This window comes from Jaculus jaculus, chromosome 5 (assembly GCF_020740685.1).
Source record: "Jaculus jaculus isolate mJacJac1 chromosome 5, mJacJac1.mat.Y.cur, whole genome shotgun sequence".
Taxonomy (NCBI): Eukaryota; Metazoa; Chordata; class Mammalia; order Rodentia; family Dipodidae; genus Jaculus; species Jaculus jaculus.
In genome coordinates, this window is record NC_059106.1 from 64,877,580 (window position 1) to 64,903,530 (window position 25,951).

Sequence of the window (25,951 nt, forward strand, 5' to 3'; positions counted from 1 at the left end):
CCATCTCTCCAGCCCTGAAATTTTTTAAAATCTTATTTATTTGAGAGAGTGTGTGTGTTTGTGTGTGTGTGTGTGTGTGTGTGAGAGAGAGAGAGAGAGAGAGAAAGGCAAATAGAAGATGGGCATGCCAGGGCCTCTAGCCCCTGCAAATGAACTCCAAATGCAGGTGCCACCTTGTGCGTCTGGCTATATGTGGGCACTGGGGAATGGAACCTGGGTCCTTAGCCTTTTCCAGCAAACATCTTAACCACTAAGCCATCTATCCAGCCCCAATATGATATCTTTTGTTTTTATTTATTTTTTTTTTCAAGGTAGGGTCTCACTCTAGCCCAGGCTGACCTGGAATTCACTATTCAGGGTGGCCTTCAATTCATGGCAATCCTCCTACCTCTGCCTCCCAATTGCTGGGGATTAAAGGTGTGTGCCACCACACCCAGCTGTTTTTAAATTTGTATTTACTTATATATTTTATATATTTGAGAGAGAGAGAGAGAATGGGCACACCAGGGCCTCTAGCCACTGCAAATGAACCCCAGACACGTGCACCACCTTGTGCATCTGGCTTATGTGGGTACTTGAGAATTGAACCTGGGTCCTTAGGCTTTGCAGGCAAGTGCCTGCTAAGCTATCTCTCTTAGCTCCCCAATATGGCATCTTTTTTTTTTTTTCTTTCCAAAGTAGGGTCTCACTATAGCCTAGGCTGACCTGAAATTCACTATGTAGTCATAGGTTGGCCTCAAACTCATGGTGATCCTCCTACTCTACCTCCTGAGTGCTGGGACTAAAGGTGTATACCACCATGCCTGGCCAATACCGTTTTTATTTTCTTATTTTTAAGACTTTATTTTTACTTATTTATTAGAGAGAGGGAGGAGAGAGAGAGAGAAAGAGAGAGAGAGGAAGACAGAGGGAGGGAGAGAGGGAGGGAATATGGGCATGTCAGGACCTCTAGCCACTTTGTGCATCTGGCTTACATGGAACCTGGAAAATTGAACCTGGGTCCTTAGGTTTCACAGGCATGTGCCTTAACCTCTAAGCCATCTCTCCAGGCCCAATATGATATCTTAATAATCAGGTATGTGCTACTCTTTCTTACACTGACATCTTTGGATAAAAGGTAAGAAAGAGGGGCTGGAGAGATGGCTTAGTGGTTAAGTGCTTGCCTGTGAAGCCTAAGGATCCCGGTTCGAGGCTCAATTCCCCAGGACCCACGTTAGCCAGATGCACAAGGGGGCGCATGCGTCTGGAGTTCGTTTGCAGTGGCTGGAGGCCCTGGTGGGCCCATTCTCTCTCTCTCTATCTGCCTCTTTCTCTGTGTGTCTGTCACTCTCAAATAAATAAATAAAAATGAACAAAAAAAAATTTTTTAAAAAAAACAAAGAGGCCAGGCATGGTGGTGCATGTCTTTAATCCCAGCACTCGGGAGAGGAACTAGGAAGACCACTGTGAGTTCAGGCCAGCCTGGGACTATTAAGTGAGTTTCCAGGTCAGCACCTGGGCTAGAGATTCTACCTTGAAAAATCAAAAGGAAAAAAAGGGGCATGGGGGAGAAAGAAGGTCAACTCTTGAAAACTGAAGCACTCCTTATCATGGTTGGCCACAGACAAACCTTTATGTCTACTGATCTTGAGATCAGGAGTAGAGAGAGGGCAGAAGAGGAGGAAGGGGCAGCACTAGCTCCTTCTGACTTTTTTTCTAGGAGTTTACAGACAGGGACATCTCTCTGCAGTACAGGATTGATAAATTAGTGTGTGTAGCATCTGATATACTCTTGAAGACAACAACAAAAAGAATAGTAGAGGAAAACTCTGAGGCTTAAATGCATCCAATAGTCTTTTCTGTTTTTGAATTTTTACCATTTATTTGCAAGGAATGAGAAAGAGAGAGAGAGAGAGAGAGAGAGAGAGAGAGAATATGAGGATGGGGCACCAGGGCCTCTTGTCACAGCAAATGAACTCCAGATGCTGTATCATTTTGTGCATCTGGCTATATGTGGATACTGGGGTAAACCCAGGCCATCAGGCTTTGCAAACAAGTACTTTTGACTGCTGAGCCATCTCTCCAGTCCAAAATGTTTCCTCTAGTCATAAGTTTTCTTTTATAGAATTAATAAGATCAATTAGTTTGGGGCATTGGCACGAAGAAAAGCACCTCTCTAGTTCAGAGTGCCAGCACATCATGAGCACCTGGCCAAACCTGATATGCAAATTGTAAAATATGCATTATGTGACCCTTTATGGGACAATCTGGCCACCTCATGGTGTAAGTTAATAAAAATTCTCCTGAAACTCATTATCTGTGTGTAGGATCAGAACTCTGGCAAAATAGTAACAAGGAACAGATTAGATGTTCAGTTATAAAGAGGATATAAAGTTGATAAGCCATTCTTTAGATTCTCAGAGAGTAGCTGAGAAGTGAAGTCATCAGTAAAGGAACCTCAAGGGTAAACTTTAAGGATTAATCAAAGGGGCTGGAGAGATGGCTCAATGGTTAAAGGCTCTTGCTTGCAAAGCCAAATGCCTAAATACAATTCTTTAGTAGCCAGGTAAAGCCAGACACCCAAAGTGGCACATGCATATTCTCTCTCCTTGCAAATAGATAAATTAAAATTAAAAATTATTTATAGCTGATCTTATTTTTGAAGTAGAAATTCATACTTTTTCAGGGGCGGGGGAAAGGGGTGGAGAGTTTACCTCATTTTGTTGAAGAGAGTGATTTAGGCTGTCAACATCATTTTCATTGTCACAGCTTTTGCTGTTCAGAGTAAGATTAGTTTTGCCAACCCAGACTCTGAGATCTTGAAGTCTACTTTCTAGCTCCATGTACTGACTTAACACTGTGTTCTAGAAAAGAAAAAGCAAGTCAGATTATAAAACTCTCCAGGTCTACCCAGCCTTTGTGAGAGCCTTTAGGAATGAGTAAGATAGTACCTTTTTTAACTCCATGACATTCTGGAGATGTAGTACTCTGGAATTCAAGGAATCACTCACAGAGGTGAGAGACTTTTGAAGATTCTTGGCATCTTTCTCTAAAGCCTTCAACAGCTGAGCAGGAACTTCTTGAGGCTGGCTGATGATGATCTGATCCACACACTCTAATTCCTGACTCACCAAGGAGGAGAGATCCTTTAACTCCCTGTCTAACACCTGAGGAAATAAGAGAGAAGTTACTTCCAAAACTGAGATTAGCAATTTTGAATCTGGGAATCAATTCTCTCCTCTCCCCCCAATGTCTACACAGGACTTAGGAAATGTTTGTATGTATATCAATTACTCTACTTGGTTCTCATAACCACTAATTCATCACAGGAAATTTTATTATTCTGGGCTTACAGAAGAAAGCCTTATCTGGCAGACGTGGTGATGCACTCCTTCCTGCACTTGGGAGCCAGTGGGGCAGTGGTAGGAAGATCACCATGAGTTTGAGGCCACCCTGAGACTACATCGTGAATTCCAGGTCAACCTGAGCTAGAGTGAGACCCTACCTTGAAAAAGAGAGAGAGAGAGATAAAGGGTTATCAGATGTGATTTGTTGGTGAGCAGCAGAATCCGGAATTAGATTCAGGTTTCTGACTTGGTATGGTGTTCTCTCTATTATAAACTTGTTGCCTGCTCTGAGTGTCATTATGCCTAGCCCCAGAGGCCTAGTATGCAGAATTAGTGTGCTAAATACGACTCATCAACTCCAAAGTCCAAGAAGGTAGAAACAAGAATGTAAAAATCCCCCAGCTGAATGTGGGTCCCATGGCTTTAGCCTCAAAACTCAGGAGGCTATGTAGGAGGATCTTTCTGACTTCAAGATCAGCCTGGGCTATAGTGAAACCCTACCTCAAAAAACATACAGCATGGGGAGGTAATATGATGGAGAATGGAATTTCAAAGGGGAAAGTGTCGGGGGGCGGTGGGAGGGAATTACCATGGGATATTTTTTATAATCATGGAAAATGTTAATAAAATTTTAAAAATAAAAAATAAAAATAAATAAATAAATAAAAGAAGGGGGCTAGAGAGAGGGCTTAGTGGTTAAGGTGCTTGCCTGAGAAGCCTAAGGACCCATGTTCGATTCTCCAGATCCCACACAAGCCAGATGTACAAGGTGACGCAAGGGTGCAAGGTCGCACATGCACACAAGGTGGCGCACATCTGGAGTTCAATCGTAGCGACTGGAGGCCCTGACACACTGTGGTAGTTTGAATAGATGGCCCCCAGTATTTTCAGTGTTTTATTAGTTTGTAGTTTGCATCTGCAGCTACCTGGCTGGAGGTGGTGTCACAGGGCGGTTGTTAAGGTGTGGTGGTGGGTTTAGGATTTCAATCTAAAGATATGCAAAGTGTGCCTAGGTGGAGTTCCTGAAGTGTGCTGTGCTGTGTGACATTTGGCTTTCAGGCTTGTGGTTTCCTCTCTTTCTCTCTCTCTCTCTTTCTCCTTGGACCTGTGAAGGCAGGCCAGCTTCTTCTGCCATTATGGAACTTCCCCTGGATCTGTAAGCTTCGATAAATAACACTTCCTCCAAAAACAAACAAACAAACAAACAAACAAGCAACAACAACAACAAAAAAACAGCAAAAAATACCACAAATCAGCCTTCCTACTGAGCTGGTCTATAATATTCTGAATCCCTAAAAGAGAAGCCAACAACAGGCTTTGGAAAAGCAGGATAGTATTTTGGGAATAGAACATTTCTTCTTCAGCCACCTACCCTTGGCTATACAATGGATATGGAGGGAAATGCCAAACCTCTACAAGCTCTTCATTTGTCTTCCCTCTCAAGACTGCCTTTCATGTTATCAAAAGCTTGACTCTGTTGGTTATCAATTTGTCTCTCTTTTAGCTTCAAGTTCTCCAATACTCATTGAAAACATTCCTCACTCTTATCTCCTCTAGTGAATCCTCTTTCCTTGCTTGTACCACAACCCTCCTGAAAAGGATGACACACTGTAATGGTATCTATTTTCTAATCTAATCAATCTTACTGCAAGCTAGTTTATATCTCATCACTACACTGACACTGTTCCTATCAAGGTCATCAATGACTTCTAGGTGCTTTAGCCTCCCCCCCTGGTCCTATTTGGAACCACTATTTCATATATAGTTTTTAAATTTTGTTTTAGTATATTTATTTTATTTGAGAGAGAGAGAGAAAGAGAGAGAATGGGCATGCCAGGGCCTCCAGCCACTGCAAACGAAATCCAGATACATGTGCACCCTTGTGCATCTGGCTTACATGGGTCCTGGAGAATAGAACCAGGATCCTTTGGCTTCGCAGGCTTAACTGTTAAGCCATCTCTCCAGCCCTGGAACCACTATTTCTACAATCATAAATACTGTTGAGTATTCATCCCTTGAGTCCTTTTGCTTTCAGTTTCTTTGAAGCCTGTGTTCATTAAAAAAAAAAAAAAAACCCACTAAAATTAAAAGAAATGAAATGGCAAATCAATCTCTCTAGCCCTCAGGGTTTCCCTATATAGTCTTGGCTGGCCTGGAACTCACTATATAAACCAGGCTAGCCTTAAACTTGGGTGATCCCCCTGCCCCTGTTTCTGAGTGCTAGAATAACTACCTGAAAATCAGACTTTATAAGAAATTAAGTAGAATACTGGCTTGTCCAACAGGAAAATACAAGTGATACAACTCAAAAGACAAATACAACACGTGAGTAAAGAGTCTACCTCATACTGGCAGTACTCAGGAGGCTGAAGTAATAGTTTGAAACCAACCTGGGGCTACAGAGTGAGTTTCAGGTTAGGCTGGGCTAGTGTGAGAATCTTCCTTGAGAAAACAAAACATCAACTAAATGGGGAATGCTCTCAGTTAAGTTCTCTGTTCTTAGAAACATCTAGTTGCAGTTATAAAGTCTGTTACTATTACTACTATTTTGTCCTTTTTGGTGGGGGAGAAGTTCAAGGTAGGGTCTCACTCTAGGCCAGGCTGACCTGGAATTCACTATGTAGTCTCAGGATAGCCTTGAACTCATGGTGATCCTCCTACCTCTGCCTCTAAGTGCTGGGATAAAAGGTGTGCACCACCACGCCTAGCTTATTTTGTCTTTCAAATGGTAGTATTAGTTGATATTTTTCTTTGAGACACAGACAGACACACAGACACACAGACACACAGACACACACACACACACACACACACAGACACACACACACACACACACACACACACGGGAGGGGGGAATGGAGAAAAGGAGAGAGATAATGAGCATGGGAATACTATAGCCTGTTGCCACTACAAAAGACTCCAGATCCATGTGCCACCTGGTGCATCTGGCTTTACGTGGGTGTTGGGGAATCGAACCCATGCTATCAGGCTTTGCAAGCAAGAAGCCTTTAACTGCTGAGCAATCTGACCAGGCTAAATGGTAGATAGAAAGAAAAGAGACAGGCAGAGAGAATGGGCAAGCCAGGGTCTCCCGCCACTGCAAACAAACTCTAGATGCATGTGCCACTTTGTGCATCTGGCTTTATATGGGTACTGGAGAATCAAACTTAAGTTGTTAGGCTTTGCAGGCAAGCACCTTAACCATTGAGCCTTCTCTCCAGCCCAGATGGTGGCAATTTTGAACTTACTTCCTCTTTTTAGACCGCTCGGCCATGCTACCTTATTAGCTCCTCTTTTTAAAAAAGCATTTTGGGGCTTGAGGAATTGTTTAGCACTTAAGGCACTTGCCTGCAAAGCCAAAGGACCCAGGTTTGATTCCCCAAGACCCACGTTAGCCAGATGCATGAGGGGGCACACATGTCTGAAGTTCATTTGCAGTGGCTCGAGGTCCTGGTGCGCCCATTCTCTCTCTTTTTCTGTCTCTCTCCCTCTTTCTCTGTCAAATAAATAAATAAATATAAATAAATAAAAGTATTTTTAAAATTTAGTATTTATTTATTTATTTGAGAGAGAGAATGGATGTGTCATTCTCTTGTTGAATACTCTGATTCTAACAAGATCCTGTTTCTTTCCTTGTTTTAGCCTGTCTTCTATATCAGAAACATGAGTAAGTATGTCTGCTAAACATGATTGTCACTGAGACAATAGAGTTGGGCTATACATCAAAGCATAGGAGGGAACCGGGCATGGTGGTGCACACCTTTAATCCCAGTACTTGGGAGGCAGAGGTAGGAGGATCACCATGAGTTCCAGGCCACCCTGAGACTACATAGTGAATTCCAGGTCAGCCTGGGATAAAGTAAGACCCTACCTCGAAAAACAAAAAAGCAAAAAACAAAACAAACAAACAAAAAGCATAAGAGGTAGAATGAACATGAAGTTTAAGGCTTTCATCTAATCCTACTGATTTCAGAATAGAAGGCTTGCCTTCAGCTATGGCTTTCTGCCTGGTCTAAAACACGGGGCTACTTTTTAGAGGACAAACCTCTAGTCTTCTGCTGGAAAGGAGTATGTGCAGGTGGCAGGCTACTGAAGGAAGATGGGAGTCAGCAGGCCTGACATTTTTTTTTTCTTTTTTTCAAGGTAGGGTCTCTAGCCCAGACTGACCTGGAATTCACAATGTAGTTTCAGGGTGGCCTTGAACTTACAGCAATCCTCTTACCTCTGCCTCCCAAGTGCTGTGATTAAAGGCCTGTGACACCACGCCTGGCTTTAAAAAATATTTTAGTTTTTATTTATTTATGAGAGAGAGAAAGAGAGAGAATGGCAGTACCAGGGCCTCTAACTACTACTACAAATGTGCCACCTTGTGCATCTGGCTTTATATGGGCCCTAGGGAATTGACACTGGGTCCTTTGGCTTTGCAGGCAAGTGCCTTAACCACTAAGCCATCTTTCTAGCTCCTGGCTGCTTCTTAAGCAGACTTTAAACAAATTACACCCTGTTTGCATGTGTATGTTCATCTGTTTTCTAGTGCTACCTCTCTGGTAGCTTTGGGAGCTCTGCAAGATAGCTCAGATTGTTCTTTACCTACCCTCTGAATTTTAGGACATAATTTTCCTGGCTTGGCTGAAGTAAACCTCTTCATCCACTTGCTTTCTAACCAAGAATTTTATTGCTATTTTCCCCCTTGTTTTCATTCTCATTCATTCTCTTCTTCCTTTTCTCCAATCTCTCTCTCTCCCTCCCCTCCTTATTTTTGGGAGATGGTCTCACTGAATAGCCCAGGGTGGCCTTAGTCTTCTTAAAAAATTTTTTTTTTTTAATTTCAGGGCCTCTAACTACTGCAAATGACTCTGTATACATGCACCTCTTTGAGCATTTGGCTTTATGTGGGTACTGGGAAATCAAACCCAGATCATTAGGCTTTGCAGGCAAGAACCTTAACCACTGAATATTATCTCCAGCCCTGGCCTTAAAAAACTCTTTTTTGTTTTTTCTTCTTCTTCTTCTTTTCTTTTTTTTTTTTCAAGGTAGGTTCTTACTCTGGTCCAGGCTGGCCTGGAATTAGCTATGTAGTCTCAGGGTGGCCTGGAACTCTCAGTGATCTTCTTACCTCTGCCTCCCAAGTGCTAGGATTAAAGGCGTGTGCCACCACGCCTGGCATAAAAAACTCTTGATCCAGGCTGGAGGAATGGATTAGCTATTAAGGTGTTTGCCTGCAAAGCCAAAGGACACAGGTTCAATTCCCCAGCACCCACCACATGCATAAGGGGGTGCACGTGTCTGGAGTTCGTTTGCAGTGGCTGAAGGCCTTGGCATGCCCATTCTCTCTCTCTCTGCCAAATAAATAAAATATTATTTTTATAAAATATAATATTATTTATTTGTTATTTTATAAAATAAAATATTAAAAAAGGAAAAACCAAAAGAAAAAAATTGACATTAAAGAAAAACTCTTGATACTCTGGGAGTGGTGGTGCATGCCTCTAAACCCAACACTCAGGAGGCAGAGGTAGGAGGATCACCATGAGTTCCAGACCACCCTTAGACTACATAGTGAATTCCAGGTCAGCTTGAGCTAGAGTGAGAAAAGGAAACAAACTCTTGATCCTCATGCATCAGCTGTACAACCACACTTATCTAAGTTTATAGACTGGTGGGTGAGTGGTTGGTATGTATGCATGTATATAGGCAGGGCTTACTGTTAGCCCAGGCTGGTAGAGAACTCATTAAGTAGCCCAGGTCAGCCTCAAACTTGCAGCAATCCTGTCTCAGCTTCCCAAATATGCTGGGATTACAGGTGTAAGCAACCATAACTACCACAAATTGTTAAAAATATTTTCCTGGACTGGAGAAATGGCTCAGTGATTAAGAGCATTTGCTGATTAAGCATGAGGGCCTCTCAGACAGGAGACTACCAAGTTCAACTCCCTAGAGCCCACATAAAAAGTTGGGCATGGCCATGCATACCTATAACCCCAGTGTGTAGGAGACCCATTGATGGGAGTCCCATCACAAGGAGATATGGAGATGAGAGATAAGAGGATACCCAACATTCTCTTCTAGCATCTGCACACACACCAAAACATACCACACACATGCACACACAAAATAAATAAATAAGCCCATCTCATAACTACCTAGTGTGATGTCATTTTAACAGGATCTATAATCTAATCTATAATCTAAGAGAAAAATCCCTGGGCATATCTGTGAAGGAGTGTCTAGATTAGGCTAATGGAGATAAGAAAACCCACCCCTAATGTGGAAAGCATCATTCCACAGACTCAGGGACCAGAATGAATGAAAAGGAGAAAACAAGCTGAGCACCAGCATTCATTGCACTCAGCTTCTTGACTGTGGATGCCATGTGGCTAACTGACTCATGTTCCCACTGCCGTAACTTCCTGACTGTGATAGATTATATCCTCAAGCTGTGAGCCAAATAAACCCTTCCTTCATTAAAAAAAATTTGTAAGCCATTTTGTCACAGCAACAAGAAAAGTAACTAGTACTTCTAGCAAGAGGTCTGAGACTATTTCCATTGGAATAGAGAACCAAGCAGGTTCTCTTCAGCCTTGAATTCTTCAGAGAGGCAGCCTTGAAGCCAATGTGCCAATGAGTCTCTGTAAACGTACCTTGGCCTGACACAGCATATCCTGCAGTTCTGCCCCATTAAGCTCCAAAGGTTGAATCTGTTTGCACCTCATTTCAATGCCCCGTAACCGAGACAGATAGGACACTAACTTTTCATCGTGTTCTAAACAAAGTCGCCGGTTAAAGACTTTCTGTGGAACCAAACAAACAAACAAAAAACCCCATTCAAGTCAATCCCTTTAGGTCAATCTTTCAGGCAAGCACGGTTTCTTGTTAGACAAATAGAAATCAGCATTTTTTTTTGGGGGGGTTGTTGTTTTGAACAAACATTTCTTTCTTTTCTTTTCTTTTTTTTTTTTTTTTTTTTTTTGTCTTCTGAGGTAGGGTTTCACTAACCCAGGCTGACCTGGAATTCATTATGTAGTCTCAGGCTGGCCTCGAACTCTCAGACATCCTCCTACCTCTACCTCCCAAGCACTGAGATAAAAGGGGTGCACCACCACTCCTGGCTTGAGGAAAGGTTTTATGTGGCCTAGGCTGGCCTTGAACTTACTATATAGCCAAGGATGACCTTTAACATATAAAATTCTATTTTATTTCTTTATTTGCAATGGGGTGGTGAGGGTACAGAGAAAGAATGAGCCCACCAGGGCATCCAGCCACTACAAACAAACTCCAGATACAGGTACCTCTTTGTGCATCTGGCTTTATATAAGCACTGGGGACTCGAACTAGGGTCACTAGGCTTTGTAGGCAAGAGCCTTAACAGCTGAGACGTCTCTCCAGCCTGACCTTTAACTCTTGGTCTTCCTATTTACACTTCAGTAATACTGGGATTACAGGTATGTGCCACCACACCTGGCTGGAAACAAGCAATTTTTACAATAAGATAGAATTAAATGTTATTTTGTTTGAGTCCCTTCCAAACAACAGACACGTGATTTTTTGTTTGTTTGTTTTTTTGTTTTTCAAGGTAGGGTCTCACTCTAGCCCAGGCTCACCTACATTCTGTATTCTCAGGGTGGCCTCTAATTCACAGCGATTCTCCTACCTTTGCTGCCGGAGTTCTGGGATTAAAGGCATGTGCCACCATGTCCGGCAGACACATGATTTTATTAACTTACTCAGAGAATAGAAGCTTTTACTTATCAATGGACAAGGACTATGTAAAAACATTCCAAAAGTTTGTATGACACCAACCGGCATCATCCCAGCATTTCAAATTGGCTTCAATGTTTCTAATTTTTACACTCTTGGGCTTGGGCTAGAGCTCCATAGAATAGCACTATATACCAAGCCCTGGGTACAATGGTCACCAAAAAAGAAACTTCATAAAGACATTCAGAGTTAATGCATAATTTCCCAACAATTATATTACAAAGATGATGATAAAGTTGTAACTTAGTGAATAATCTAGTACATGTGTAACAATTTTATACATACACACACACACACACACACACATATATATATATATATATATATGAACTTGGTATCCAGTTAAGAAATGAAGCACTGGGGCTGGAGAGATGGCTTAGCGGTTAAGCGCTTGCCTGTGAAGCCTAAGAACCCCGGTTTGAGGCTCGGTTCCCCAGGTCCCACATTAGCCAGATGCACAAGGGGGCGCACGTGTCTGGAGTTCGTTTGCAGTGGCTGGAAGCCCTGGCTCGCCCATTCTCTCTCTCCCCCTCTGTCTTTCTCTCAAAACAAACAAACAAACAAACCAACAGAGGGACATAAGGATACTTACCTGAGTTGCTTGGAAGGGCTCAGGATTTCCCCCAGGTACAGCAAGGAAGTAAATTGGTTCATTGCTAAGGATCTCTCTGTGCTTTTCCTGTGACGTCTTCTCATTCGTTTTCACTGCTGATGCCTGGGACATGACCATTTCTTCATTGATTTCTGAAATAGTGGGACTAATGACAGCATCTTGTTGCCCTGGCCTCTCTTTCTGCAATGTATCTTTGGACAGTCTCTCTAGCAGAAGGGATCCCAAGGCTCTGGGACCTCTCTGAGTCACTATGCCTTCAAGAGACCTTGCTTCTGGACATGTACCTATACTGTCTGCCATTCCCAGAAATTTTGCTTCCTGAGTTGTTGCTGTTTTAGTTTTGAAGCTTCCACAAAGTTCATGATCACTTTTGCTATCCTGATGAAGACCTTTTCTGTCCAAGGATTCAAGATGACTAATTTCTTTTGCATCTATGCCGGTAACTGTGATTTCATTCCATTTACAAGCTCTTGGAGAGTCCAAAGGCACTTCCGGGTATGACTTTTCTTTACAATCTATAGATGGAAAAGTCTTATCTTTGGTTTCCTGCCTGGTAGGTCCTTGGTTAGACTTATCTGTTGTGGAACTTTGGGGTATATTTGTAACTTGTGATCCTTCATGAGATTCCTGATAGTGTAATCTTTTAGATCTTGGGATTAGAGAAGAGAATGGTTCCCTCTGGGCTCTACTAGTAATTTCTTGAGATAAATTTTCTCCTGGTTTTAAAGTCAAGCAGATGTTAACATTTTTTACTTCCCCTTCACTGATCTGAGTGGTGCTGAAGCATGGTAAAGCATCTTGATTTCTCATAGAAACGTCTTCGGGCATCATATGAGAAGAGGAGTCCACAATCTTATTAATAATAAAAAAGCTCTTTTCTCCATCAGCTTCTTTCCCCTTTTCATTTGCAATCCTTTCCATAGACTGGTCTATACTGGGGTTATGTTCATCACTAATTGCAGTTCCCTGGTTCAACTTTTCTTCAGAAACGATAGCTGGTTTGCCAGCTGTCTTGACACTTTCTTCTACAAATACTTCCCTTCTCTCTCTCTCACTTTTCCCCTGGACACTCATTGACGGCTCACTTGATGGTTTACCTGATGCGTCACAATGTGATTCGTGAATTTTTGAAATCCTTTTCCCTTGAATTTCACTTGCTTTTTCAGCATCTAGGCCTGAAGTTGACATCTTTTCATGAGAAAACATTTTTATTTGTGTTACTACCTTTTCCTGCTCTACATCTATACTTTCCCCCATCAGATTTCTAGACGCCTGTTTGGGTTTTTTTGAAGCTTCTGAGTGAGGATGGGTCACCAAAACTTGGCCTGAGGATTTACCTTTAAGAGCACCAGGACATAGGGTGCTGGCCGATTCTTTAGCCCCCAGGGAAGCTTTTCCCTTGTCTTGATTCTTGTCCTCTAATTCCTTTAGTTCATGTGCTCCAGTTCCATCTTGCTTTTCAGTACTGGCCCTATAGTCCCCAGGTCCTAATGTATCTGGCTGGATCATAGCTGCCAACTCAGGGCTGATAAATTTGTTCTCAACAGCTTCTTGTACAGTTACTCGTTGACCATCATATATATCAATAATTCCTCCATTTAACATCTGGTGAGATGCAATAATTCTGGCCATGTTTTCATTCAATAGTTTCTGTTCCAAAGCTGATGCCAATGTCAATCTTTTTCCTGTGGCTGTATCTATAATTCCACCGGTGTTTGCCTGAGCTTCCAAAACTTTCATTGTAGATGTAAGGTCTACTTTTCCACGCTGAATTGCTTCAGATAATGTTAGTGGTTTGTTGCTCACCTCATCTTTAACATCTGAGAATGGAATTACTTCTAAGTATCTCTGCCCAGATTCAATATCAATCTTACATTTCTTTATCAATTCAGAATAGGGAACAATTCTGTGATTCTCAGGATCTACAACCCCATAATCCATTCCTGAGAGCAGTACTGCCCTATCAGTGAATGGTTCTTCTTTGTTTTCTTTGTTAGCGTCCATCAACATCAATCTCTGGCCAGACATGAGCTCTACAAAGTTTCTACAAAAGGCCTGAATTTCTTGGATTTCTCTTTTCAACTCTGGGGTAATAAGATCTAATTTTACGGCCTCAGGGAAGGAAAGAGTTTCCCTTGTTTCAGGATGAATAAACTGGCAATAGTTTAAATTCTCAACTTTTTTGAGTTGCTTGGCTATATCTTCACAAATTAAGCCATGTTTTACAGCATTATCAACAGAAAGACGCATCCCAGATACATGGTGAATGATACCTCCATCTGCTACCTGCTTAGTCAACAAATGAATGACTTCCTCTCTCTCTAAAAGACCTCTATCAATGGCCTGCAAAGCTGTTAAAGGAGCTTTACTATCGGGGTCCAAGAGTCCTGTTATTTCCATTTGTAGACCCATTAATCTCTCCCTAACTGCTGTTTCAGTACCTTTGCCTTTGCATGCCTTTTCCAGATTTATAAGCTCTACCTGGTCAGCACTGTCCACCAACCCAAGATTTGAGGCTAACGTTACTGAAACTTTTTTGCCTCGTTTCAGGTCAATAATTCCACCAGTCACCACCTGCCCCTCTAAAATTCTGGTGGCTGTTTCCTTGTTAATAAGTCCAGATGCAACTGCATCCTTCACAGAGCACAGTGAGTGGGTACGGGGATCCAAGACTCCACTGATAACTTTGTTTGCCATCAGAACATTATGTAACAATTTCTCATCCATTAGACCTTCATCAATGACTTCTTCAGTTGTCAAAGATTCATGGGTCTGAGAGTCAAAGAAGCCCCGAAACATGTTCATTTGTTCCATAAGTTTCACAGCAGTGTGGCTGGGCACAATGCCTTGGGCTACTGCATCATTTAGTAAGAGTTTCTTACCTGTTTCTTCATGAAAGATACCACCATCTAGTAGCTGTGCAGATAATGTAATTAAGGAAGCTTCTTTAAGCAATTCAGATGGAAGCCTACACAAGGAAGTTTCACTAGCATCAGTGCCCCTCTTTTCTGACATTACCACATGAACATCTGTAACACTTTGTCCTTGGTTTTGTTTCTGGCCATCCCTAGCAAAAAATGTTTCATTTAATTCTGTCTCTTTTTTCCTGGAATTAAAATTCCCACTGTTTCCTATCTTAAATTTGGATTTTAAACTTAGAGATGTTTCTACCTGAGATTGTGACTTTTTGCTTTGGGATGTTATGAGAGGCTTTCTATTTTCACTTTGAATGTATTCAGTCTTAAAAGTCTTTGTGTGTTCTTCCTGACAAGTGAAGGAAGTCTCTGTAGGATCTTCCCATTCTTCTGTTTTCTCAATAGAAAAAAGACTTTTGTTAGTCACTGAGAGCTCACGCTCAGCTTCCTCAGGAGGCACTGCCAGGAGAGGTCCTATGCGGACATGTTCTCCTACAGGGGTTTCTGTTTGTTCTTCCTTTTTAGTTCCTAACAACTGCCTCTGCAACTCTAAGTTACCATTTATGAATTTGAAGGTGTCAACATTTGTAGTAATCACTTTTTGCTCTCTTGCAAATACATCTTCCTCATGATTCTTCACAGTGCACGTATCACCAAAAACTTGGGGGATGTTTCCATCATCTGAATCTTGCAATTCCCCAGGAGTATCTAGTCTTTGATGTTGAATTCCAAACACTTCTGGAGGACCTGTTTGAGATTCATCTGTGGATCTCAGTGTCTCTATCAGCTCTTGATCCAAAAGCAGCAGCCTCTGCCCATTCTGCACATTAATGTAGCTGTGAGTCATCAATTGAAACAATAGCTTTTTGCCCTCAGTTTGGTCCTTGCTACATGATACAGGTGGTGCTCCAGGAGTAAAGCATGGTTGGTTTTGCTCTGAAGAGTCAGCCAACTGCATATGAGGCATCACATCTGGGATACAGATTGATCTTAAGTTATTGGCAAGATCATGATCCAAGACACCACTCTCTATTGCCTTCTTCCAGGAGCAAATCTCAGTGGTTGTTGGTAGAAAAAGAGCCTCAATATGCTGTCGATTACTCAGGATTTTATGGGCGAATTCAGTAGACACAATACCTTGTTCTAGAGCATCTGTAATTGGGAGGATCTCTCCAGAGTCAGGCCATAGGAATCCCATGAATGACCAGAGGGATTCCAGAATCACAAGGGCAATCTTAGCAGCTACTAGATTATTGCTCACTGCTTCATCAATTGTCACCCTATGCCCTGTGACAGTGTCAATAATGCCTCCTGTCTGAAGCTGCCTTATGAGAATAGCACAGGCCATATCTTGGTCAATCAAACTATGCCTTACTGCCTCTTCTACTGTAAGTCTGTGTCCTGTTCTTGGATCTACTATGCCACCAGCAAAAAGCTGAGCTTCCAGTAGCCGGACAGTGACCTGCCTATCTATTAGCCCTTCCTGGACAGCACGGAAAATGCTAACCTTCCGGCCTGATTTCAAGCTCACCATTCCCCCTGCTAACTGCTTGACAGGCAGCAATTTGAGCCCCGACTCCTGGTGGACAATACATCTCTGAATCAGGTCCTGTAAACCTATTTTCTCAGCTGTGTTAGGGTCTATCAAATTTTTAGATGATCTCAGGTGAGACTCTAACACTGAATGAAGCTGAGCAGACAATAGGCCTTGACGAAAAGCCTCTTCCAGATTAGTACAGTTCTCACTGGGAGAGAGACTGAAACCTCCAGTTGCCAGGTGAGCTTCTAAGACTTTCAGTCCAACTTTCTCACTGATTATTTTCTTTTCAATTGCTTCCACCACAGAAAAAGGGCCTTTGGTCTCAGTAAGCCTGCTTGTTAAGGACAGGGCGTTCTGTAGCTCCTGGAGCTGCTGATACATCAAGGGATTAATAATATTTCTGGCGAGGCCCTCATCCAAAGAGAGTTGTTCTCTGGTCTCGGGGGCAATGAGGCCAGACATGATAACCTGGGATTCCAGGAGCACAAGGCCTGTGTCTTGGTCAATGAGGCCTTTTTGCATAGCTCTGAAGATAGGAAATATCTCCATTGTGCCTAGGTCAATCACTCCGGCAATTGCTCTGCAACCCTAAAAGAAAGAATTAAAAAGAAAACTGATCAGAGACCATGGTGAAGTGTAACTGTTGAATCATTCAAAGAGCCACAGTATATAAAATTCTGACAAGAAAAACCCAGTGTGGATAAGCCCCAACACACAGAAAATATTCTGAAGCAAGCTTCACTGTTAATGCTAAAAAATGTTTTTTCTAAACTTCAGAATGTTTAATAAGGACAAAAGTTCACAGATTACTTGAAGTATGATGGACAGCATTAAGCATATCTGAGTGATAAGCTCTATTAAATGGCAAGCAGTGAAAGCCAGAAGACAGCTATTTCTAAGACTAAGTTATCATGAAGGTTCTTACAGACACATACCAGTTACCAAAAATCGAGAGTTCACCCCCATGTAACAACTTCTCAGTGTTGCAACCCACACAGATGACTCTGGAAGAGGCACATCTTTGCTGATAGGTATAACAGGACTGTTCCACAGGATAAGATGAGAGATTTCACCAGCCTAACATCCATGAAACAGTTGTGCATCCCATTAAATGGGTCTGTACATACTACTCAAATGACTGGGAAGCGTGACAGTTATATTGTGGGTGAGCTTTTCCAAAGGCAATGGCTGAGTTAAATAACTTCTAGGAATTGGAAGGAGCCAGTCAAGGAAGTAACAGATTAAAAGACTCTTGCCTATGGCACTACTGGTAACTTTTCTTCTGGTCCAGGTTAAAATGGCCAACTATGATCTCAGCTATCACTTACATTAATTAAGCATTGATATTCAATCCTCACAATAGTCTTATGAAAGCAATTATATTAAATCCAAGTCTGCAGATAAGAAAATGAGTCAGGAGCTGGAGAGAATGCTTAGCAGTTAAGGCACTTGCCTGCAAAGCCTAATGACCCTAGTTTGATTCCCCTGTGCCCACATAAAACCAGATGCACAAGGTGACACATGTTTATGGAGTTCTTCTGCAGTTGCTGGAGACCCTGGTGTGTTCATCCCGTGTCTCTTTTCTTTATCTATCTCTGCTTAAAAATCAATTTAAAAAATTTTTAAGGAAAATGAGACATAGCTGGGTGTGGAGGCATACACCTTTAATTCCAGCACTTGGGAGGCAGAGGTAAGAGGATCGCCAGGAGTTCAAGGCCACCCTGAGACTACATAGTGAATTCCAGGTCAGCCTGAGCTACAGTGAGACCCTACCTTGAAAAAACAAAAAAAGAATGAAACATAAAGACATAGGTAACATGCCCAAGGTAACAAAATTTCAAATAGATTTCAAAAATAAATCAATCAAAACCAAAAGGGATGACAGTGAGACATTACCTCAAAACACAAACAAAAATAAATGGAGAGATGGCTTAGCGGTTAAGCGCTTGCCTGTGATGCCTAAGGACCCCAGTTAGAGGCTCGATTCCCCAGGACCCATGTTAGCCAGATGCACAAGGGGGCAAATGCATCTGGAGTTCGTTTGCAGGATCTGGAGGCCCTGGCATGCCTATTCTTTCTCTGTCTCTCTGCCTCTTTCTGTATCTGTTGCTCTCAAATAAATAAATAAATAAATAAATAAATAAATAAATAAATAAAACAAAAAACAAATCAAGGCTGATTCTAAATCTTGTGCTATTATACTGCGTTGTCAGTTAGTTCCAAGAAGGACAGACAAGAACAATAAAGGTACATCTTACGTAGGAGTCAGTTCACAAGCATAAGATCTAAAGATACTAGGAAATGGAAAGACAGCCCATGTTCTTGGATGAGATGAGAGACACAGAGAATAGGCATGCCAGGGCCTCCAGGTGCTACAAACAAGCTTCAGATTCATATGCCACTTTGTGCATCTAGCTTAACGTGGGTATTGGGGAATCAAACCCTGACTGTTTGGCTTTGCAAGCAAGTGCCTTAACTGTTCAGCCATCTTTCTAGCCCTTTATTTTCTGTTATCTTTTTTGAGGTAGGTTCTCACTCTAGCTCAGGCTGAACTAGGACGCACTGGAGTTTAGGTCTGGTCTCAAACTCACAGCCATCCTCCTACCTCTGGTGTACATCATCATGCCTGACTCCATTGTTTTTTGTTTTTTGTTTTGTTTTTTTTTTTTTTGGTAGTGTCTCACTCTAGCCCAGGCTGACCTGAAATTCACTATGTAGTCTCAGGGTGGCCTTGAATTCACGACCATCCTCCTACCTCTGCCTCCCGAGTACTGGTATTAAAGGTATGTGCCACCACGCCCGGCTCCATCTTTCTTTTCTTAAATGACTTCATCTGTCTCTTTTGTGGTCAGTGTTACTTTCAGTATCCTATTTAATTCTTTATAACTTTTATTCATGCAGAATCTTGTTGAAACAACTGCCAATCATACTTTGCCTTTTTGCGTACAGGAACTACTGTACCTGCTGTGCAGTAAGCTTTCTGCACAGGACGAATAAATGCGTAACTAGTTCAGATACCCCTAACACTGTTATGCTAGTTTCCCCAAAGATTAAAGGCCTGTGTGCCACTACGCCCGCCTTGTTTTTGTTTTTTGCGAGGTAGGGTTTCACTCTAGCTCAGGCTGACCTGGAATTTACTATGTAGTGTCAGGGTAGCCTTGAACTCATAGCAATCCCCCTACCTCCGCCTCCCGAGTGCTGGGAATAAAGGAGGGTGCCACGCCCTGCTTTTTGCACTGAGGGTTTTAAGCTTGATGATTACAGGATACATAGAAAATAAAGGAACACAGGATTTGGTTCACTGCTTCACTCACTGTATATGCCCAACATATGGAATAACTGGCATAACTGCACACAATTTAAGCTATGATTTCTTTTTTCTTTTCCTCATTTTGTTTTCTGGCTCAAAACATAGGGTTTGATTTGTAGAAGTAAAACATATGTCCAAATCCAGTATATGTCTATTTTAGACAGATTGAAGAAAATTTTGATGATATATGACTCTTGAATCATCTACAAAATTCCTTTCTGAAAATCCATGTAAAGCCTTTTCAGGAGATCGAACGACAAAGGGAAACATCATTTGAAATTTCTAATTTCTTCTTAGATTTTTTTTTTTTTTTTTTTTTTGAGGTAGGGTCTCACTCTAGTCCAGGCTGACCTGGAATTCACTATGGAGTCTCAGGGTGGCCTTGAACTCACGGCAATCCTCCCACCTCTGCCTCTCAAGTGCTGGGATTAAAGACGTGCGCCACCACACCCGGCTTTGAAATTTCTAATTTCTTCTGTGAGATTAAAAAATGCTGATGCAGGAGAAAAGCCTGGAGTCTAGCCAAAGAGAACAGTCTACATAGCTCCTTCTAACACCTTCATAGATGGAGGGTAGGCAGGAGGCACTGAACTGGGAAATAATACAGAGAAATCCATTTCAGTCCCACTAAACATAGCCTTTCTGAACTAAATAAGCAGTAAAAGACAAAGGATGAAGAGGAAAGAAAACAAAGGCTTCTACTTACCAGAGTTGCGGGCAGGCCTGGGGCAGATAAGAGAGAGAGCCTTATGGAGCAGCTCAGCCGTGTCACACACACAGTGTAAGCTTGGTGTTAGCGTCCAGCATGCGACTGTTTGTTTTTTTTTGCAAAAAAGAACCCCAAACAGGTCGTCCTCTTTTCCCTTTGTGCATTTGTGCTTAAACTCCAAAGGGTTAGTGAAACTTGTAAGCAAGGATGTCAGTTAATCAGAACAATACTTCACATGAAACACACACACAGTACAGGGACACATCATGCTCAATGTAGTGGTGCTCAGAAGCTTGTCTTTTGTCCCTTCTTTCTCCCCCACCCCTTTTCACCTTTCAAAATGAGAACTGGATGTTCTCAGCAAGCAATTGTTAACACTTTTCACATACTCCCTATATGGTGAAGCAACCAGTCACTAGAAGTTGGCTACTGTACATAGAAAGTGCTGTGTCGGCACATTCTTTCTGGAAAGATACTGTCAAATCTGAACTGGTTCTGGTCTTTACAACTCTGGCTCCTGGTGAACAAATTTATATACAAGAACCAGAATCAAGGCCTATTTTGTCTAAACAACATTTTAAGCATCATCTGAGCCAAATTTGATTACCACATGAACATAAACTTTAGTTTTCCCAACATAAACTAGTCATTGCTTCACAACATAGGAAATAAGCAGGCAAACAAACACGTATATCCCAGAGACACATGTATATAATATGGTTAAGTGTACAAACATACAGAAGTATCCAGGAAGAACTTAAGACAACCAGCAGCATCTGTAACAACTTTTATATGGCCCAGGAAATGAACATGGAGTGAGAACTGGTAAAGATGCTGCATGACGGGATGACCATGGGTCAGGGGAACCAGCGTCTCAGTCAGTGAAGTTAACCTGCCAGTTTGCTTTGAAACCAAACATTTCTCACTCCTCATGGTATGCAGGGAAGAAGTTCACAGTAACTTCTTTCCAAGATCCACAATTCTTGGCCATCAGCTTTTAGGTGGCAATGTTGCAAGGCAATAATCTCATTGACCTGTGACCAGATGTAATATAGAATTTATGTTCTCCTGAACTGTCTTTAGTTGCGAAATACCAGGAGGAAAAAAAAAAGTGAGCCAGGCACAGAGGGTTTACCCCAACTGCTCGGGGTGATTTCAGACTGACCAACACATCGTGGAACCCCAGTAAAAGTACACAAGACAAATGGCTACTATGGTGAGGTTAAAAAAAAAAAAAGTCACACTGGTCATGGAAAGCTAGTGATAATGACTCTCAATCAGCAAAGCTGTTTTCACATCATTCAGAAGGTAGTACTTTTAACATCTGAAGCCAAAACCCAAAAATACCTTTTGCTCTGTCTGCTGCGCCAACTCGCTTTGGAGCTGCTGGAGTTGGTTTGCAGAACCATCACAAAGGTCATGGTAAGCCTTGTTTAGGGCACTTAGCTGCTCAGAGATTTGTCCCTTCTCTTTTTCTGAGAGCCTGGAAGACGAAGCATTAAAGATTTTTCAAGGGGAAAAAAAAAAAATTCTGCCAACTTTACTTCTTTAAAACTATTACTTCTTCAGTCTTGAATGAATTATCTGGACACTGACCACTTTGGCATGTCACTCACAGCTTTCTATTGTCATAGGTGATGTTAATGCTATATCAACCATAACTTATCATCATGCAACCTTCTCAACTAAAAGGACCTTCTCTCCACCTTACCCTACCCATACATAGCAAACTTGGACCCTGACAACATTTGAAATTATTCTACTTATGAAATCTTAGACCTTAACAATCTATTAATATATGATTAAATTCTATCTTACTATTTCATATTTTTATTCCTTCTGTAACTATTTTCATTATAAACAACTCCTTACTCATCTATTACACACATAGCTAGCTTTACCGTGTTTGTTGCTGTTACTTATGCATATATGTGTGCATGGGTACAGGCATGACAAGGCTTCTTGCTGTTGCAAATGAATACCAGATGCTTAGGCCACTTTTTGTGCATGATTTATGTGGGTGGCTTAGGAACTGAACTCGGTAGGATTTGCAAGCAAGCACTTTAAACCACCCAGGGTGTCACTCTGTAGCCCAGGCTACCCTTGAACTTCAAATCTACCTGGTTTAGCCTCCCCAATGCTAGGATTACAGACATGCCATAACATGCCTAGCTCAAATTGTTACCGCTTAATAATATTTACTTTATATCTTTTTCTAAAGACTAAGACATTACATATGTAACTAAAGCCATGGTATATTTGTCAGCAAGTCCATTCATCTCTTTTCTTCCAAGAAGTTTACTTATCAGTCTGGTGAATCCTGCAACTTCTTTCTCATTCTGCATTATTTCTTAGAATGAAGTATGTGGACTCATGTTCAAGTCATCTATGGACTCACTGAGATTTCCCCAAGCCTCCCTTGACTCTTGCATTTTCTCTTAATCTATCAGTCCTCTGTAGTACCTTGAGCTTTTCCTTGTTGGAGTTCAAACCTCACAGTATATCTTCTTAATCAGATCCACTATTACTCCTGTCTGTCCACTCAGTAATGTGATAAAACCCAGCAGAATGTACCCTGTGATCCCATATCTATGCTACCAAATGGGGGAGAAAAAAAGTTCCACCACTGTGCAAAGGGCTCCCATTGGTGTCTAACCTGCCCACATACTCCCTGATGTATACTACTTTTCTCACTTTTGGGCTTCACTGCTGAAAAAATTACATGCATGCACACCTTCTCTAATCTTACAGCCCTCATACCTCTTAGGAAAAGCTGGCTTTTTAAAAAATATTTATTTCAGAAAGAGACAGAGAGAGAAAGGGAGAGAGAGAGAGACAGAGAGAGAGACAAAGAGAGAGAGAGTGGGTGCATCTGGGACTTCAGCCCCTTCAAACGAACTACAGATGCATGCACCACCTTGAGCATTTGGCTTACGTGGATTATGGGGAAATCAAACCTGGGTCCTTTGGCTTCACAGGCAAGTGCCTTAAACACTAAGCAATCTCTCCAACCCTGGAAAAAGCTGTTTTTTTTTTTTAAATTTAAATTTTAATTTATTTATAAGAGAGAGAGAGAATGGGCACACCAAGACCTCTAGCCACTGCAAATGAACTCCAGATGCATGCACCACCATATGCATCTGGCTTACATGGGACCTGTAGAATCAAGCCTTGGTCCTTAGACTTTGCAGGCATGTGCCTTACCTGCTAAGCCATCTCTGCAGCCCTGTTTTATGTTTTTTTGTTTTTTATTGAGAACATACTTTGTATGGATGTATCATGTGTTGCTCCCGTCTTTTCCCTCCTTCCTTCCTCCACTCCACAGGGGGCCCTCATCAGTGGGATTGCTGGTATTCCCTAAGGGGTTGTAGGTTATGCATTGTGGGAAGGAAAGGCTGTTTTTGATTCCTAAGAATGTACTTTCTATGCATTAATGATTTTCAACCTCTTCCTCATGTCCTTCTTCCTCCTATAATCAGTCCACAAGCACAGTCAAGTATCACCTATGTTCTAAGAAAATAACACTTTGGGGGGGGGGTATATATTCCATTCTTTTCTCTATTTCTTTGTTTTGGGCCGAGGGTCAGGGTCTCACTCTAGCCCAGGCTGACCTGGCACATACTCTGAGAACCACGCTAGCCTAAACTCAGGCACTCTGAGTACTGGGAGTAAAGGTGTGAGCTATTACCAGGCTTTCCCTTTTTTTTTTTTTGTTTTTGTTTTTGAGGTAGGGTGTCAGACTAGTTCCAGGCTGTCCTGGAACTTACTTACTCCATAGTCCCAAGCAGGCCTTGAACTCACAGCAATTCTCCAAACTCTGTTTCTTGAGTGTTGGGATTAAGGGTGTGTACAATCATGCCTGCCAGACTTTCCATTCTTAATTATTTATTTCCATCCCTATGGCTAAGCTTTAGAAGAGTAGTTGAATTTCAGTATGTAAACTTCTTTTATCTTTCATTTATTATACACTGTGGTAGTTTGAATGAATGTCCCCCAATAGATTCAGTTTTATTCAAGCTTGTAACTTGATGTCACTGTAGGTAGATCCTGGGGACCAGCCCTAAGGTATTACTGGGGACAGATATAAACTCTAGCCTAAGATATGCAGAGTGCTTGAGCTCTGCCTGGGGTTTCTGTTGTGTGCTTGCTTATGGTGCTGCTGGTGGTATTTCTCTCTGCGTGGATCTGTGAAAGGAGCCCAGCTTCTTCCCTCATTATGAAACTTCCCCTGGATCTGGAAGCTTCAATAAATCCCATTCCTCCTATAAACTGTGTCTGGTTTGGAGGTTCATCCCAGCAATGTGAAGCTGACCATGATACTCATCAAACTAAATCTAACCCATCCATCAAACTTTTCACCAGAGTCACCAAAAAGTTCCAATCTAGCCAGACTTGGTGGCACATGCCTTTAATCCCAGCACTTGGGAGGCAGAGGTAGGAGGATTGCTATGAGTTTGAGGCCACTTGAGATTATCTAGTGAGTTCCAGGTTAGCCTGGGCTAGAGCAAGACTCTATCTTGAAAACAAACAAACAAACAAACAAACAGTTCCAATTTTCCAAATTTGGCCTGGAGAGATTGGCTCAGTGGTTCAAGGTGCAAATTTGTAAAACCTGACAGTCTAGGTTCAATTCCATAATGCCCATGTAAAACCAGATGCACCAATTTGTCAAAATATTTATTAAGGGCTGGAAAGAAGGCTTAGCAGTTAAGTGTTTGCCTGTGAAGCCTACAGATCCCAGTTCAAGGCTTGACTCCCCAGGACCCACGTAAGCCAGATGCACAAGGTGGTGCATGCATCTGGGGTTCGTTCGCAGTGGCTGGAGGCCATGGCGCACCCCAATTCTCTCTTTCTCTCCCTCTCTCTATCTGTCGCTGTCAAATAAATAAATAAAAATAAACAAAAAACTAAAAAATATATATTTATTAAAATATTTTATTTCTTTATTTGAAAGAAAAAAAGAGGTGGCGGGGGGGAGATAAAGAGAGAAAATGGGCATGCCAGGGCCTTTAGTCACTGTGAACAAATCTTGTGCATTTGGCTTACATGGGTCCTGGGGAATCTAACCTGGGTCCTTGGGCTTTGCAGGCAAGTGCCTTAACTGCTAAGCCATCTCTGCAGCCCCCAAATTTTAATACTTCATTTGTTTGCAAGGGGTGAGAGAAAGAGAGAGAAGTATACCAGGACCTCCAATAACTACAAATGCATTCCAGACACATGCTTCACTTTATGCATCTGGCTTTATGTGGGTGTGGAAAATTGAACCCAGAGAGTGCCTTAAATTGCTGAGCTAGCTCTCCTATCCCAATTTGTCAAGTTTAATAGATATTCATCAGGATTTCTTAACTTCTGAGCCCTCCCTCCTCCTTGGAACTTTCACAGACTCTGAAGTACTACTCACCTATTATAGGCTTGGACTACGTGAGAATCCATTTCAGGTTAATTTACCCTTGTAATTTCTACTATGTTGATGACTTGAATCTTTGTCACTTTAGACTCCCATCATTAATTCTAAACTTACATACATAGCTGCCCACTGGACATCTTTGGTAGAACTATGTACAGCATAAATAAATAAATGTAGTCAACAAATCCTAATACATGCTAGATATTTCTACTCTGATTTCCTACAGTTGTTTTTTTTTTTTTTTTTTTTTTTTTTTTTGAGGTAGGGTCTCACTCTGGTCCAGGCTGACCTGGAATTAACTCTGTAGTCTTAGGGTGGCCTTGAGCTCACAGCGATCCTCCTACCTCTGCCTCCCGAGCGCTGGGATTAAAGG

At 41.8% G+C, this 25,951-nt stretch overlaps 1 protein-coding gene across 15 annotated transcripts in view; it reads right to left on the bottom strand.

The window, feature by feature from the left end:
• Macf1 (microtubule actin crosslinking factor 1) overlaps positions 1–25,951 on the bottom strand; it is a 436,027-nt gene that overhangs the window by 151,824 nt on the left and 258,252 nt on the right. For 11 of the 15 annotated variants that reach the window (XM_045149524.1, XM_045149532.1, XM_045149533.1 and 8 more), the window contains 5 exons: positions 21,519–21,654; positions 11,677–16,740; positions 9,968–10,117; positions 2,931–3,146; positions 2,694–2,843 (listed from right to left, as the gene is read on the bottom strand). In XM_045149524.1, coding sequence (XP_045005459.1) covers positions 2,694–2,843; positions 2,931–3,146; positions 9,968–10,117; positions 11,677–16,740; positions 21,519–21,654 — 5,716 coding nt within the window. The remainder of the gene's footprint in view (positions 1–2,693; positions 2,844–2,930; positions 3,147–9,967; positions 10,118–11,676; positions 16,741–21,518; positions 21,655–25,951) is intronic. The other 4 variants (XM_045149529.1, XM_045149530.1, XM_045149528.1 and 1 more) reach the window with 1 other exon arrangement.